General features: G+C 35.1%; 1 protein-coding gene across 1 annotated transcript; it reads right to left on the reverse strand.

Moving 5' to 3' along the window:
- Positions 1 to 6316: 6316 nt before the first annotated feature.
- On the reverse strand, positions 6317 to 7441 carry LOC113713972 (putative disease resistance RPP13-like protein 1). Its single transcript, XM_027237770.1, has 2 exons — positions 6931 to 7441; positions 6317 to 6795 (listed from the first exon to the last, which is right to left on the reverse strand). The coding sequence occupies exons 1-2, from the start codon at positions 7439 to 7441 to the stop codon at positions 6317 to 6319; spliced, it is 990 nt and encodes a 329-aa protein (XP_027093571.1).
- Positions 7442 to 18429: the final 10988 nt, after the last annotated feature.

The raw sequence follows: 18429 nt of genomic DNA on the forward strand, positions 1-18429 counted from the left end.
CAACAATAGCTAAGATAAGACGAATTGAGGCAAACCTTACAATAGGCGAAAAAGTTTCTTCATAATCAATATTCTTTTGTTGGGTATATCCCTTAGCTACCAAATGTGCCTTGAATTTTTCAATGGATCCATCTGCCTTGCGTTTTATTTTGAGAACCCACTTGTTCCCAATAACCTTACGCTCTAGAGGCAGATCGACTAGATCCCAAACATGATTTAATTTCATAGACTCCATTTCTTCTTCCATAGCTTTCTTCCATTCTGCATTATCAATTGATGAAAGAGCTTCTTCAATAGTTCTAGGTTCACTTTCAATATGTGGTGCAATCATAAAAACTTCTCCTTCAATCTCAAAACAACGACGATGAGTGCTCTTACGATTGCTTCTACGTAGTTGAATTTCCTGTGGAATTGATTCATTTGATGGAATGTTACTCCCACTCGGTTCAAGAGAATAAGGAACCTCCTTATGTCTCATATTAGAACTACTTGGGGTACTTACATTATCAGGATCTTCCATTTCATATAAATCAAGATCCTTGACAATTTCACCTCTAGTTGGAAATTCATTTTCCAAGAACTGGGCATCTCTTGATTCTATTTCAGTTACACTTCCATCCACGTGTTCACCAATGAACACATATCCTTTTGAATGTTTAGAGTATCTTATAAAGATACATTTTTTTTCTCTAGGACCCAATTTTTCATACATATGACTTGGATCATGAACATATGCTACTGACCCCTAGGGTCGCAAATTGCTTAAATCAAGCTTTCGTTTTGTCCAAAACTCATATGGAGTAGAAGCAACTGATTTAGTTGGCACACGATTAAGTATATATGCGGCAGTCAACAAAGCATCTCCCCAATAGGAGATTGACAAATTTGCTTGTGCCATCATCGACCTAACCATATCCAACAAGGTCCTATTCCTCCTTTCAGCAACACCATTTTGTTGCGGAGTACCAGGAATGGTTAATTGCCTATTTATTCCTTTTTCATCACATAAATATTTAAATTGATTTGACAGATATTCACGTCCACGATCTGTTCTCAATGTTTTAATCGTTTGGTCTAATTGATTCTCAACCAAATTCAAATACCGTCTGAAGCAATCTAATGCTTCTGACTTGTGGGAAATCAAATAAATATAACCAAAACGAGTAAAATCATCGATGAAAGTGATAAAATAATAGGCTTCATGCCTTGTCCTAACGTTCATTGGACCACATATATCAGAATGGATCAGTTGCAGCGGAAGTTCTGCTCTAGTTCCTTTACCAAATGGTTTTCTTGTTGCTTTTCCTGCTAAACAATGCGCACATATTGACAAGTTTACTTTTGAGATATCACCCAAAAGTCCGTCTTTGGCTAGCCTATTCATTCTTTCTTGCCCAACATGGCAAAGTCTAGTATGCCATGTATTTGCATCAACATTATGACTACCAGAAGATGCAATCAAAGAAAAGCAATAGTCATAATTTACATTTTCTTGTACCACATCTAGCACAAGAAAGTTATCCAAAAGGTGTGCGGAACCAACATATTGAGTGCCAAGACATATATTTACATCATGACCATGAAGACTCATGAAAAAATCCAAACGCGTAAGGACAGTAACTGAAACCAAGTTTCGCCGAATGTCTGGTGCGTACAGCACATCATGTAGGAATAAGGTTTGGCCATTTGTCAAACATAGTTTACAAGTGCCAATACCCTTAACTACAACTCTGGCATTGTTTCCTACATATACCCATTTTGTGTTTGCTGGAATTCGGTGTCGACAAAAGCTCCTCTTTCTCTAGCTACATGGTCTGTGGCTCTTGAATCTAGAGTCCAAAGAGGATTCGCTTCAGCGAGCATTATAGTGCTAGAAACAAAATTATAGTTAAGAGGAGAATTGAGCAATACCTTTTTAGACTCAGTGCATTCACGAGCATAGTGACCTAATTTGCCATAATTATAACAAGATTGATTGCTCGTCCTTTTTCTTACCACCACGCTTACTTCTCCTGCGGTTGCCAGTCTGAGTTTTTTAAAATTTTGGGACAACCGTTTTGAACGCCTTCCTTTTTTTGTTACGTTTGAAGTCACGTTTGAAGTCAGAGGGCTTACTTGTGTTTGACTCAGCAATATAAGCCTGTCCGAAAGATCTAGTTGCCTCTAGGCGCTCATCCTCCAATTCAACATGATGCCTTGCATCTTCAAATGTTTTGATGTTAATGTTGTGAGTCATGTTGACTTTCATATGCTCCCAACTCTAGGGAAGTGATCTAATGACAACTTGTACTTGTTGCTCATTAGTCAATATATGTCCAACAGACTTTAACTCAGTAATCATGTTTGACATTTCTCTCAGATGCTGCTTCATCAAGTGATGTTGTTTTTTCACATAAGTGTCAAACTTGATTGTCAGTTGTCTGACTTTAGTAGATGAAGTCACTCCAAACTTTGCCTTCAAAGCAATCCACAGTTCATGAGCTGTTGGATAATTCTCATACCCAACCATCAGATCATCTTGCATACTGCTCAGCAGTGTGATGCGAGCATTACTATTTTTTTTTTCTAGGCTTGATAAGCCTCTAGATTTTTCTGATGGTGAGGAATATCCCCATACTCTGGTTCACTCATGGTATGATGGAGAGCCTCCAAATATTCTTGCTCTTCAAGAATATACTGAACCCTTCGATGCCAACATCGAAATTGTCTCCTTTCAGTTTCTCCCCTTTGTTTAATTCAGCCACAATAATTTTTGTCGCAATAGCCATGTTCTCAATCAAGCTACAAATAGACAAAAAAGGCAAAAAAAAATAAAATAAAATAAATAGCACTAAAAATATATTATTCATTTGCAGCCATTATTACTGAAATAATATTTACTAGAAGTAATGAGTACAAGATCGAAAGTTTGCATAGCTTCCAATAATCTCTTGTAAACTAAAAACTTCTAAAGTAATATTATTCCAATATATATATGCTAATTTTGGGTGGAAATTTTAACTTGACTAACCCATGCCTCCCACTTAAATAAAACATATACAGTAATAACATAAAATGCATACATCAACATACATTTATTATGCATTAATATTCATGAGAAAAAAATGCTTTTTCTCAAATGATAGCATAATTCAATAATTATTATCAATTATTCATAGACAAAATTGAACTAGATATCCTTAATTAAAACATTCCAAATAGAATGCACACATGACTTAAATATATAAATCATACCAAAAAAAAAAATTAGGGACTTAAATACAAGCCTTTATTCCAATTTTCTTTAATTTCATGAATATACCAAAAAAAATTTGAACTATTTTCTAATGGTAACTGATAGTTCAAATTATCATATATTCCAAGAGAGCAAAATACAAGAAAAATTTGGCGCAAGAATCACATTTTTTTGATTCATAGATGATTTTCTGCAAATTTCCAAAGAAAACTCATTTTTGTTGCGTTTTTCTGGTTTTTTTTATTAGCTAGTACAGCCCTAGCCACACAACATGGCAAGTGTCTTCGCGTGCTTGTCTTCTTCTTCATTAGTTCACATAAGTCAATGAATACGGCTATAGGTTATGTGACTAGGGACTCTTGAACTTAGATTTCTCACTGTCTGAGCATCCGTTTTGCGCACATGATATAGTGTTGAAAAGCTCTTTCAGAGTACTTCATAAATATGTAATAAAACATATTCAATTTTGCACACACAATTTGCAGAAATTCTCCGAAAATAGCTCGACAACACATATGTAAACTTCAAAAAACTCAACAACAAGAGAGAATTAAACGATGAAATTTTGCAGGTATATTCTAACCCACATGAGGAACATATTCCATAAATTTCATGGCCTGAAATTATGTGTGCCAAAATCGGCCATTAAAGTTCATGCTCTAAGCTTTAACCAAAAAACCAGTGCAAAACACTTCTCAGAGCATGGCTGGGCATGAATTCAGCCTTAGAGGCTCTGATACCATTGTAGGAAATTAAAGACGAACAAAATCGGGTTACCTTACATTAAAGCTTTGGTCGCAGCGAATTTTTTAGATTTAATATTCTAGCTGAATCACATGCTCTTGGTCGGGTGTGAATCACAGTGGAAATCACACACTTTTCACAACCCAAATCCTAGGCTATATTTTCTTAGTTCTTCTATTTTCTAGAAGAGGAGAAAATTGGAAGAAGGACTCGAAAGCTCACTCTTGTTCTTGCTTCTTCTATCAATTCTTATAGAGACATTTGTCGGTCTCTATTCCTTTCCTTTTTCGGTGGGGCAGTGGAAAATGTTACCTGTTTACTCCTTTTCATTTCTTTTTGTTTTGTTTCTACTTTCAGGTAGAAACCGAGTTGGACAGCCCATCATGGGCGTCCACCTATTTTTCCCACAGCTTTAATAAAGTCTGCTCAAATTAAAGTATAAAATATCCCAAATATTCAATCAAGCTCAACTAAACATACTTGAATTTCAAAGCCATTATTTTTGGATCTTTTCAATTTGATACCTTTCAAAAAAATTTTACTCAATAAGCTAATATGGTGGTATCATCCTAGAATACAATGCATTCAAACTAGCACATCCTATTATTGTTTCTATATTTGTTGCTCCACTATTCCCTTGCTATAGCATATCATACTACCAAACCACCAGGAGTACTAAGGTTATTGGACCTTATAATACAAAGAACATTTGTTTCCTTTCGTTCAAGCCCTTGATTTCCCTGAATCGCATAGCTAAACACAATGTCACTAGAGCTTTATGCAGCCAAGGGTCCATAATGATGGGCTCTTGAAAGTAGAGAAAAGTAATTACATCAAATGTATGGCAAGAATTAATCCAAGAAAGCTGACATGCAGCTCCCCCTTCAAACTGGATTTGGAGTTGAAAGAAAGTTTTGAAATCCTTCCCTATCTTCTCTAGCTGATAAAGTGAAATATTCCTTTTGCCTTCTAAAAGAAAAGGAACTCTCCACAACCAATTTAAGATGAAGCTTGAGGAGATTGGAAAGTTTGAATGGACAATGCATTTATTATTATTACTTTTTTTTCGTAGAGAAGAGTGAAATTTAAGAAGTCGAGAGAAGGAAGAGGGATATTTGAACCCGATCTCTATTTTAAACACAAAACCAAGACTTGCTTGCATTTATTAGTTGTTATTTTTAGATAGTTAAAGAACTGAATTCAACACATTATCCTTGATTGTGCCTTTAAAGATGCAAACTGCCATTAAGAATACATGCACAATTTACGCACATTATCAATTACACTAATGCATGAAAAAGAATGAAAAAAAATCCAAATAAAGCGCAAGCGTGATTTGGAGTATAGATTTTATCTGCTTGAATTTGTGGCAGATAGTAGAATAAATGAATGCATAATACGAAAAACAGTTGAAAAAAAGAAAAAAAAAAGAGCATATTCAGAAAAAGTTTCTTGCGGATCGTAACGGAGGTATTGTAACCTTGGGTGCCAGTTCTCAACAAGTAACACGTGTCTCCATTAAGGGACTATCCCAAAATCGACTAGTATGAAGGGGATATGAACAACCTTGGGCCAGTCTTCTCCTCTCCCCCATTCTAAGCTTGGTTTCAGCAGTGAGCAGTGCTCGATTCGCATTGCATTGAGGGAGGCGGGCAGTCCTGCATTTGGCAGCGACTGGAGTAGATAACAATGAGTGATTGCCAGTGTAGTGAGGGAGGCGGGCAGTCTTGTATTTGGCGGCAATTGTAGTAGATGGCAGTGAGTGATTTCCAGTGTAGTGAGGGAGGTTGGCAATCAATCTTCTGGTAGGGACAGGAGTCGAATGCAAAAACTGATCTTTAGATTTTCAAGAGAAGTCAGGTTCCCAAGACCAGAATAGCTTAGCATTTTCAGATTCTTCATGCTGCACAATTCTAGAGATTTAAGTGAAGGCATAAACCAGTCCTTTGGAAATGACTCTAGTTCATTGATACCATCAATGCTCAAGTTTGTGAGAGGGGGGGAGTTTATCCAAATCCCACTCTCCGGCCACTCATGAGCTTTTCACAATCAGAGATCACAACTCACAAGGGATTGAATGCCGGAGGGCAAACCTTCTTCTGGAAAGTACTCGATTTCTGGGCAATCATATATGCTTAAATACCGAAGAGATGGGAGGAGGGCTTCCATCTGTTCCATCTTCGTGCAATTGCTTGGACTAATCTCTGTTAGATTGGGGGCTGGCAATCCTCCACCTGGAGAAGAGATTAGATCATAGCAACCCCGATGTCTTGGGATTGTAGTGAAGTCAGATTGCTACTTTGATTCCCAATCTCACTTGGAGGAATCGAGAGCATCTCAATTCTTTGGCATTAAGTTTATGCGGAGATGTTTCAGCATATGAAAGGAGCCTAATGACAGAGCTTTGAGAGAGCGGCACCCATTTAATCCCAAAGACTCCAGGCTCCCACTTTGCCAGGTTTCACTCTCTAATTCCAGATTGCGGCAAGTACCACATACAAGTGTTTTTAGTGAGGCGGGTAGGTAACTCATGGGAGAAGGTAATATAGACCCACAGTTATATATCTCCAAATATTCAGGACTGGCTAACTTGTTGAGCTCTCGGCACAGCTCCTTCAAATTCTCCATCCATGAAATCTTTAATACGGAAAGAGATGAGAATTGTTTAACGTCTCCCTGGAATATACCCAATTGACCATTGGGAAGCACAAGTTTGTGGCAACCACCTATCTCAAGCCTTTGCAGTGATGAAAGTTGTCTGGGAAGTTCTCCAATCAGCTTGGGACAATCAATTATACCAAGCTCTCTATAGAAAACTTCACATTCCGGTATATGTCACTTCACCCAATTTGGCATTCTCTTAAATCTCAAACTTTTTGAGAGACGGAAATGGTTTGGTTGTGCTGGTGGTGATGTCTCCATAAAACTCTCACTCAAGGCTGTTATATTACCCATTCCAACAAGTTCAAGTAATTTCCGGGACCATAGCTGTCCAAGTGCAGGCAAGGTTGATATCTTACTCAGTCCATTTATTTCAAGTGACTGCAAGGCCTGTAGTTGACCAAGTGCAGGCAAGATATAGCAATTTTCACAGCTGGATATACTCAAGGATTCCAAATGGGAAAATGAAGGGTTTCCTAACCAATTTGGAAAGCTTGTCCGGCAATATCCGTCGATCTTTAGACGCTTTAAATTCGAACGAGATTGGAGTTTATCAAGCACATCCTTTGCAACTTGTGATTCATTAGTATCACCATTCCACTTCAAAGTTAGCTTTTCAAGGTGTTTCTTGCCCTTCATGTTTGCCATGTATGCATCTCTACCAGCAGAAACATTTTTAAGCCTTGAAAGGAATAGCTTACCACGAAGCATAGGAAGCTTGCCCAACTCCTCAATTGTCGAACCACTATTTTTACCTACCACAAAATTACTCAAAACTTGAAGGCTTTTTAGTCTACCCATTTATAGTGACATTTTCTTCTATGGAATTCCTCTAATATCCAGGTTGCGCAAGTCAATTAATTGTCCAAAATCTGCTGGCAACTCTTCAACGGTCCTACAACTTGATAACAGCTAGGTTTGTAAATTGTACAGGGAGCATATCCAATTCGGTAGCTTTTGTATGTTTGTGGAGGAGAGATTTAGGAAACGAAGTTGTTTCAAGCCACTAAATAAATTGGGCAGCTTAACAATACTAAGATAATGAGACAAATATAAAACCCTTAAGGACATTAATTGGGTCAAGGCATCCTGAAAGAATTTGTTGCTCAGTTCACAAGCAGGATTAACGAATAGACTCATTCTGATTGGTAGGAATGTTCTCAGGTTCTTGGTCTCCCTCGAGAGCATGGTTAGTCATCTAGCCGAGTTAACCAAAAAAGGATTCAGCATTCTGTATAAAATGATAAATGAAAAGATGCCAATTATTTTACGTTCATATTAACTAAAAACATAAATTTATCGAGAGTTCTTGATCAAATAACATTTTCTAGAATTTTGCATAGAATTGCAATTTCCATTGGACAGTATGGAAGTGGTTGTAGTTTTTTTAGGCAATCCTCTTTTGCTCACAAAGTACCCACACAGCTCAACAAGCATGAGGAAATGCTGGATGAAATAAACAGCCTAATGCAAGGGTTAGATGGCCTCTTGGTAGAGCTGTTAAACGAACAAGCGGCTTGTGAGCTCAACTCGGCTCGGATCATAAAAATTCGAGTTCGGTTTGTTAGGTTCATTTAATTAAATGAGAAAGTTCAAACATCAAATTAAGCTTGTCTTCTAAATGAGCTGAGTTTGGCTCCGCTCACGAATAGTTTATTTAAGCTCTAAGCTCATTTGTACATTTATTCAAGCTAGTATTACTAGTTGTTCTTAGTAATTATGTAGATTTATCTTGTCATGATGGTTTAGAATTGTGTTTTGTTTAAATATTTGGAATCTTCTTATATTTGTTGAATTTTTTTTTCATTCAATAGATAAAATCAAATTGATTATATTTTTTCAGTTGCAAAATTGTATAAGATATTCAAGCATATTTGAATTTTTTTGAGATCGAGCTCATCGAACTATGCTTGTTTATGTTATGCGAGTCAAATTCGACCTCGAATTCAAATTTGGGATAATTTTAACAAGCTACGTTCAAACACAATTTTCAAATTGTTACATAAATAAGCAAAGCAAACTCGGCTGGATAGCTTAATGAGTCCAGCTTGGAAGACAAAAAGTTCGGCTAAGCTCGACTCGTTTAAAACGCAACCTCTTGAACTAACTCGTTCTAAAGGAAGAGGAGAAATATGCTTCCATATAGAATTTGTCTTCACCAACAGGTAATCAAGCAAATTGACAGCAATAAATCACAGCTGACCACATTGCCCACAAATTTAGGAATCATAAGAAGTGGTTAATCCGAGCATGTCAAAATGAGTATCAAGGCTCGACTCTGGATTAGTTTAGAAGTCGTGTGATTACCGGACACCAGGAATTCACACACACACGAAGAATATGGTGATGATGAACTATCTATGGTAAAACAAACTCCATTCTATTTGCAGAAAAAGGCTGGGTCAATTGAAGCCCAAACTAGGCTCATTTGCAATTGGACCTAAGAATTGAGCCCAATCCCAATTTATAAGAAGCTTTGCTCGTTTTGACACAAAACCCCATTAAAGATCAAAAACAAAAATTAAAAAAAAGGCCTACAGTAACAAGATGTGATGTACCAATCCCAGCTTAGTTTTTTTTTTTTTTGGATAAAATAAAAAAATTTTTATTACTAAACTTGCTGAAATTCAATGAACAAAGCTTGGGAGTAAATTCCAAAGAGACTCGACAAAATTAGTGGTTTTGGCATATTACACTAGAATTCATGCACAACCCTATCTGCAGCTCATGGAACCCAACTAACATCAATGTTTGGGTAACTAAATAGGACAGCATTGCAAATCGTTTGACCAATAGCAAAGAAGACCTCTTTAGTACTGCTGATTTTCCGAATTATTAAGGCAGCGCCTCCTTCTAAAGTTGAGTTTGGGATTGATAAATTCAAAGCAAAAGTTACAACTTCCCTTGCAGCAATAGCCACACACCATCTCTACATCAATAACCCCCTGAAATTTCTTTGATAAGCCTGCCAAGAATTCACCCGTAAGATTGCGGGTATCAGTTAACTTAGTTGGTAAGGACATTGGTTAGATTATTTCAAAATTCTTGGTTTAATTATGAATTCCTTTCCTTTTTTCCTTTTTACTTGTAAGGTTTAGAATCTTCCATTGAAAAAAAAGGGGTGTATATTCAAAGATACACATACATTCAATAAACTTTTTAAATCTTTTGCTGAAGAAGATAAGTAAATTCATAGGGTTACATCAACTCAGGAAATTGAAAATTTTAGTTAATCTGTACTAGTTATAGTACTTTGTGGTTGCAAATTTAACATAACTTTGGATAAGGAACTACAGTGCAAACCAGCATTCTTCCATGTTTAGGATTGGCAACGAGGTGGGTTTGGAGCGAGGGACCCCTCTCCCGTCCCGTCCCCTGCCCCCCGCTCTCAGCCTCGCTTCCCCCATGGAGGCATCCACAGGGTTAATAAAAAATTGCTATATAATTTCATTGTAGTCAAATTTTAACAAATAATTAGGTACTAAAATATCTACACATCATCAAGTCATTATCTATTATAATTTTACAATTGAAATCCACAAAAATAATCAAACGAAAACTATTTGAATACAATCTAATATGATAAAACAAATACAACTAAAGTAGTCAAATTTTCACTTTTAAAATAAATACAATCGCTAAATCATTGTTGTATTTTGTTTTGAGAAAAAGTGTAATTGTGTTAAGTGTAATTAGGAATTTAGTATAAATATATTACTAAATTTAGTATAACTAATTAATAATTTCTATTAGTAGACATGTATAATTATTAGCATAATTGTTAATATCAATTATATTACATATACTAATATACATTATATAATACTTATAACAGGTTGTAACTAATTAAATTAAATATTATATATACATATATAAAAATATATTTAACAGGTGGCAGGGCGGGGGATAGGGCGGGGATATCCGCCCCGTTTCTTAACGGGGAAACCCCCGCCCCGCCCCAATTGTTATTCCTATCTATGTTGGAAGGGATTAGTCTACATCGGACTTTTTATTGTACTCTTTAATTCTCTTTCAAAAAAATAAAGTACCTAAAAAGCCATAATCATTCTAAACCAAGGCTCTTTTTTTTAAAAAAAAAAAAAAATTGAGATCGACTGCTTAAATTGAGATCTAACAAACATGAGAGGAGGTTACTGTTATTCTTAAATCAAGAGGGGAGATCTCTAATTTTTGTTAAAACTAGATGAAAAATTAGTGTAATACACAATTCTTAATTAATAAACTACTTCTGAATTTGTAAAATATTACCAATATTTCTCCTACAATTATGATGTAACATTCTCTGAATGTAATACCAAATATTACTTACAGTATCTAGCATTATTCCAATTCAAGTTCTATTGAATGCAAAAAAGAACAGTTTGTAAATCATATATATAAGCCCTCATAAACCTAGAAAACTAAAATCCTACTCACTATCACTATTCTCCAATGAGACTTCATTCTTGGCCAGATTGAACTTGAACAATTCTTCATCTTGTTCATCGGCTTCATCTTCAATAAATAGCTTAGCTGAGGTCTTCAACTTGATCTTCTTATTTAACTCTTTTATTTTGATATGCATGCTTCTTTTTCTATTAATTTCCGGCTCGTTTTTCTCCAGATCCCTTGCACACTTAGCTTCAGACAGGTTGCTAAAAGATTTGGCTTTCCCATGATAACATTTGGACAATCCCCTACTTGAAGAAAAACTCATAAATACAATAACACACAAATGCATTAAGAATTAAAATATTCACTCTGCCATAATATAAACTGAATTGACAAAAACAAGAGAGAATATTTTTTGTAAGTTCTTTAGAGTTAGAGTTTCTGATATAAAAAACAAAAAAGAGATCAAATAAACAAGGAAAAAGGGCATTCACTAAAAGTAGCACTAGCGAAATCCTTAGAAAGAGTATCCATTGGGGTTTTTGGCTCTAGGGTTTTCTCTTCCTTCTTGTTCATCTTGGGTAGTTCTCTCCATTCAGTTACATTGAATTTATTGGCATCGATCTGGTGGTATAAATGGAAGATAAGATATGACAGCCTAAGGATCAAGATTCTGAGAAGATTGTGCGTGTTGTATATAAGGAAGGTGAATAACAGAAAAATATAGGAAGTGAGCTTTTTTTTTTTTAATATTAAGTTTACGTAGAAAATGTGACTGAAATGGTTAGAAAAGAGAAAATCATGAATTTGTAAATAAAAAGGAAAAAATACTTGCTGAAATGGAAGCACAGAAAATAACTCAAAGTTTAATTTATTTTGTATAGATGATTTTTTTGAGCTATTTTATTTTATTTTGTTTTATATTGACTATCGTTAATTTAACTCATAATCGTTGCCATATAAAAAAAAAAAAAAAACCAACTGGAATTAAAATTATGAACATGCTTAAGCAAAAAGAAACGTAATTATGGGTTTAGCTTGACTTTAACGACATAAATCATTCTTAATTGAGGAAAACCGTTTTAGATGAAGGAGCTATGAGTTATCCATTGCAATTACTACGCGGCCTAAGAGTTTATTAAGGATGATTAAGACAATATAAAGTTGGGTTTACCATCTTGGTTGCTAGCGTTTTGTAAAAGATACTAGACAGCTGGATTTAACATTTCGATACCAATGTGCTATGCATGGATTGCAAAATTTTGGATAAGAGCTCGATTGAGGAACAAGTAATTATCTATCATGAAATTATGGATATTTAACCTAATTTATTTGGTGTGACTCATTGACATGGCCCCGCCAGTTCACAAATTTGCCATCAATCTCTAGTTTCTACAGTTATTTGCAAATAAGACGGTCGATTCACATAACAGGACTACAGATCAATGACATTTATTACCGCTTCATTTTTTGTACTTGTGTAAATCGAAAAGTTATCTTAGAAAAAGTAATTCTTTACGTGTGATCAAGGGACTCTACTAATTAGGAAATACAATTAATTTTGTTGGAAACTATATGCACTGATTACGGAATAGTGCATCATCACTCTTATGAGTTATGCCTATACGAGTAGTATAATTACACGTAATGATCAAGTAAAGAGTGAAAAGACGGAAAAATACGGAGTTTGGATAAAAGATCTGAAGTAGGAAGCCATGTCTTTCACTGAGCAAGCCCCTCGTTTACACTAAGCCTTTTGTGTTCTTTGGCTCCTTTGAGAAATGGATGGCCCAAATGTGAGGATCCGAAATCTATTTGTTTAACTTTCCTCTTAAATTATTTGTATTGATTTAGGGCTTAGGGTTTAATGGTTGAGGAATGATTGTGTACCCTATTGCTCCTCTAATTTGTTGCATGTTGATTTTTAAAGGGAATTATTCCAATTCGACCAACTAGTGGCGTGTGTGGTATAAATTGTGAGGAAAAGAGGGAGTTTTGTGTAAAGGAGATTTTATAAAAAGGGAGTATTAGGAGATATTTTAGGAAAAGAAAGATATTTTGGTGGATATACTTGTGACTTTGCTAGTTGTCAAACATCCATACAAGGTCTTGACCAAGATCAAACTTTTCCAAACCAACAAAGTGTTATTTCACTAGAATCTTCCTCTTGCTTCTTTGGGTTTCCTCTTGGACGAAATTAGAGAGAAAAGAGTGAGGAAAACACAACTTCTAGTCTTAAGTTTCTTGTCCAACTTAGCGAGGAAGAAAAAAAAAGAGGAAAGCATCTTGCACTCCATAAATCTTTGAATCAAGCTTGGAGGGAAGTTCTTGGAGGGAGAAACTTGTGATCATTTCTTGGTTACTCACCATCTTTTGTGGGGAGAAAAAGAGGTAAACTTGCTAGAAAACCTATCTTTTGTCTCTTATATTTCATATATGGTGCAATTAGAGTTAAAAGGAAGGAGTTGATGGAGGATTTCCTTTAATTTTCAAGTTGCTTGTTAAATTTCCAATTTTAAGGCATGTAGTGAACAACTTAGTTTAGAGCCTTATCTTTGAAGTTGTGATTTAGAGCTTTATCTTTGAAGTTGTGATGGATTTTCTTGCCAAGAATATATGTTACAAGTCTCATGACATGTTAGTTATAAGATATAGTGCATTTGCCATAGAATTAAGTAAGAAAGTCGGAATGTTTGATGGAGATCTTGTTGGAAAATTTCTGTTATGGCTAGCTGAGAGTGAGAGAGAGAATTTCAGCTTTCTTTTCAGAAATTTTGTGGTGATTTTGATATATTCTTGTTCAACATACTTTATAAGACCTTAATCTTCACATGTATGTCAGATTTGAGCCAAAACAAAGAGGTTTAAGAGGGGAAAAACCTAGTTTTCCAAACTATTTGCTTGCCGAAAATTTTCAAGCTTTGAATCAAAAGAGTTTTGACTAGTTTTCTTTAAAACTCTTGGTTATAATCAAGATATTTTTGCTCCAGATAGCATTTGAATTGTTAATCTAGAATATATGTGGTTTTCCCCCTTGATTTGAACTTGACTTTTAGTACTTGAAACCTTAATTTGGTGATATTTTGGATGCTTAAATTACTCTCCTTACTTTTAGAAACTTGTGTTGGGCTTTTATCTTAAAGTCTTGAGCTTAAAGTGAAAAGCATATGGAATTTCTTGGAATACTAGATGCATATGTTTTGGCTAGTTGAATCTACTAAATTTAAATCTATTGTGATTGTGAATCTTGCCTCAAGATTTGGTAGCAATCAATGTTATCATCCAGAGATTGACGTTTAATCTACTGATATCGGCGAGTGTTCCTTGCATGTTTGTGTATTAAATGACTATGTTATGTTAGTACTTGTTGTGAATGTTTGTTTGAGTGTTAAATGCCTTCCAATGATTGTTATATTGTTCATAGGCGAGCGTGTACTTTATCGCACTCGACTTAATTGAATGTGAATTGGCACTGTTCAAATGGTTGAATGCTCAATGTTCAAATGATTGAATGGTAAATGACCAAGGATTGAATGTTAACTATGCATGAATGTAAGCCATGTGTACTTTATCGCATCGGCTGAATTGGGCCCTTGCCCTTCGTTGCCAGCCGTCTCGAGCCAAAAGCGTACTCGATCGAGTAAGTTAGTAACCCTGGGCCAGTTTTTTCGGTAGACTCGAGTATTACCACCAGAGTTATAAGGAGATTAATGGCCAAATGTCTAATGTAGGGGATTGTTCGAATGTTTCGGAGGTTATAAGGAGGAGAAAGGCGGAGTTGGTGGCAACAGTGGAATGAAATGGCTCCAAGTCAGCACGTATCCTTTTAATGAGCGTGTTATTGTTCCTTGAATGTTCCAAATGTTTTATTATTTCTCGAATAGTTGTTGTTGTATTTGGGACTGCTTAAATGTTGAATATGCTTTATTGTTAAACTGTGATAATCGTGGGAATGTTAGGAACCTTACTAAGTTTTAGCTCATTTCATTAGTTGTTATCCTTAACCGGTGGCAACAATGTAGGACGTGAGTTCGTGAAGACTGGAGCTTTTGTATAAGCCATTTTGTCAAGTGTACTACTAGCAAACCACTTCATAGCTTTACTCTTTTGTTGTTTTTGTAAAGGTTTTAGTTTTTTGTACTAGTGAAAGTTTTGATCTTTGTTGTAACTTTAAGTATGGACAATGACGTTAAGGTATAGATTGTTGGTTAGATTTGTTAATGTTTAATATGAGGTTGTTAGTGAGTCCTGGCAAGAGTTGGACAGGTAGTCTGCTAAATCCTGGGATACGCCCTAGGGGGAGGTGGGGTTGTCACACCAAAACTCACCATTGGTCTAATTTTTTGGGGAAGGATTCTCTAACTTTCTCATAAGAGAAAGGATGGATGGAGTGGTACGGAGAGAGTGAGTGTAAGTGAGAGACCCGAGACCTCCTATTTACATTTAAAAAAAAAAAAACTTTCTCATAAGCATAATTGTGAAATTCTTACTCCACTTTCCTCTTTCCCCTCTCATCGAAAGTGTTTTATTTTCTTTTTTTGGCCGTTTTAAAATATTTGTCATGTTTGATATTTCTAACTATTTTGTACTTTGAAATTTTCTTCATGCCCTTCATTAATGATACATAAATAATACTATTTAACTTGGCCCGCAAAGTATTATGGGTATTACAATCATTTCACCGTCTGTAGACTATCCATTTTCTATTAGTAATTTTTGTTTCAAAAATTTGTTGTACATGCTAATAAGTATCGGCATTAATATCATCCTTAATAGATCTAAAGTTTCGAACTTTCTTTGGAACTGAATTTTACTTTACAAAATTTGGTGCATGGATTTCTCTCATCATCTTGTAGAGGCAACATAAATATTGTGTTGAAGCTTAAATTTTAGTTTCAGAAAATTGGATTGCAAGTGACATTAAAAGAGTAATATATAACCTAAACCATATAAGATTTGAAAAATGAAAACCAAGATCAGAAGTATATCCTACAAGTGCTTGAAGTTTGTAAATATCTGAATACTCTCCCTCAATTGATTGATCTTGTACTAATTAACTTCTTGATTTAACTCTCACATTAGAAATGCTTCCCTCAACAATATAATGCTAAAGATTCAAAATATTTGTATCAGAATTTTTCTTCTTTTTCTGAAGCATGCTTTTCGAAATAACCCACAATATTTGGTGGTTGTGAAATAATAAGCAAATCCGGAGTCACAAATGAATAAATTGATTGCATAAGCATTCAAATCGTTCGAGGTATTATGTAGTGACAAAACCAAGAGTAAGCATAGGCAATCCAAAATAAATAAATGAAGTGTGATGGGTTTTAGATATGTGTGCAAGTTGAATTCCAAAATACTCCCGGTTTACTACAAGTATACCAACTTAGTGGCATAGGTGGGGTCGAGCCCATGAGGAGCTAATATACAAGTACTAGGTCCTTACCTTAACTTATTATTTAGACTAATATCAAGTAAAGAGCAAGAAAAAGCAACTAAATCACTTAATAACTTTTTAATTAACAAACTTATAGAGAGAAATATTTGGAGAAAATACATTGAATATTTAGGTTCTAGGGTGTAGAATCCACTTATGGTCCAAAATATAAGTAAATGAATTTACCTCTTGTTACAACTCTTTTTTGACTATGGATTCATTTCTAATATTACCAAAACTCATTCTCATGATGTAGTGGTATAAACTAGTTTGGTCTTCCCCACTCTTATGGTAAATCTAGTCATTTACCTTCATGAAATGGTAAGAAAATCTACTTAAGTGTACCTCTACTCTGGTGAGCCTACTCTTTAGGTTCCATTTATCTTGTTCCATTATTATTATCAATTCTCATTGAGTAACAAGAAATAGAAACTTACTATTAGTGATTAAGCAATAACAAGTAATAAGCATACGTAAACGGACAAGTTAACACAAGAGGTAACAAGTGTAAATCCCATTCAACTCATATTATGGTCCCAAAAGTTTCATCTACTCCCTAGATCTAGAATCTAGCTTAGCATAACATATAAGACAAGAAGGCTTATAGATTCATTGCATGAACTCATATTGAATCACAAGTAAAAGATAGATGAGAAAAACTTAGCCAAGTAGGTGAACAACCTCCCAAGATCCAAAATGAGTTTCACCAAATGAGTTGTAATCACGTTTACAAAATACGCATCCTTAAGGCTGTGTATTGAGGGTACGTATTGTCTCTCCTGTATTTTTTTGTCTTTTTCTGCTCCAGTTTCATCAAGGAGATAAAAATAAAATTGCCTACGTTTTGAGGTCCTGTTTCAAGGCCAAAGAACTGCATTTGTCAGTCTAATTTTCTCCAAATCATCCTCAAATCGTGTCCAACGTAGTGGCATGAATCCTCCTTGATTCGAAGTGTTCTCTTCAAATCCTACAAATGCAACCAAGTTTGCATATTAAACTACTCAAATACCCATTTTAGCTATAGAATGAAACTTATAAAATAAAAGATTAAAAGCAAGTTTCATGTTTAAAAACCCTAATTCACACAAAAAGTAATCAAATAAACATACTTAAAAACATGCAAAATAAACTCCTATCAAATTGCTCAAATGTTAGTAAAAAAAACCTTTAAATAGAAGAAGCCTTCGTAATGAAAATAGCCCCTTTTGCAAGACAATAAATCATAAACTCATCTAATACACTAAAACTTAAACAACCAACATTCTTTTTTCATTAAACTTACCGAAGTTAAGAAGATTAAAAAGTTCTCAATCATCAAATGGATGTAAATGCAAATAGTGCCTCATTTGCATATTTGCATGACTACAGTTAAATTCCAATTAAAGCTAAACTGAATTGAACTTCCAACCTTCAAGATTGCGGCAACCCTCCATGTCTTTTGGCCATGGTGGGTCTGCTAATTAGCTGTTCTTTTTAGGATTGAGACGCTTGCTGTTGTGAACTAGTGTTTAGCATCTGTGAAGTAGAGTGTGTCACCCTTTGCATTGAAATAGACTTGCGAGTCATGGCTCACACTTGGAAAGACCTGTCTTCAAAGACCTAATGACCTAGATTGTGCCACTTGAAGACCCAATGAACCAGATTGTGCTACACCAGTGGCACAATCTGGGTCATTGGGTCTTTGAAGACTAGGTTTACCCAAGTTTTGGCTATGAGTCATAGTGCACTAAATCACTAAGTTAAGTGATACATTGTATTATAACTAGGCAAGGAATCCAGCGCAAGGAATGGGTTTTTGGTGCCTGTATGGTGCACATTGTACTTTCACTCTTCTTTTAAAAGAATTTTGAGATGGTAACTTCTTAACTTCCGGTATATAACACTACAAGAAATTTGGCCTTTTGTGACAACAAAAAGTCATCACTAAAAATCAAAAAGTCGTCATTATATGAGTATA

This window comes from Coffea arabica, chromosome 10c, assembly GCF_036785885.1.
Source record: "Coffea arabica cultivar ET-39 chromosome 10c, Coffea Arabica ET-39 HiFi, whole genome shotgun sequence".
NCBI classification, from domain to species: domain Eukaryota; kingdom Viridiplantae; phylum Streptophyta; class Magnoliopsida; order Gentianales; family Rubiaceae; genus Coffea; species Coffea arabica.

Bases quoted from the DNA above. Each gene is read 5' to 3' on its own strand.
- LOC113713972 (XM_027237770.1), bottom strand. From the start codon at position 7,441: ATGGGTAGACTAAAAAGCCTTCAAGTTTTGAGTAATTTTGTGGTAGGT. The intron at 6,796-6,930 runs GTAATATAACAG...CGGAATGTGAAG, and splicing joins ACTTGAACTTGTTGGAATGG to TTTTCTATAGAGAGCTTGGT.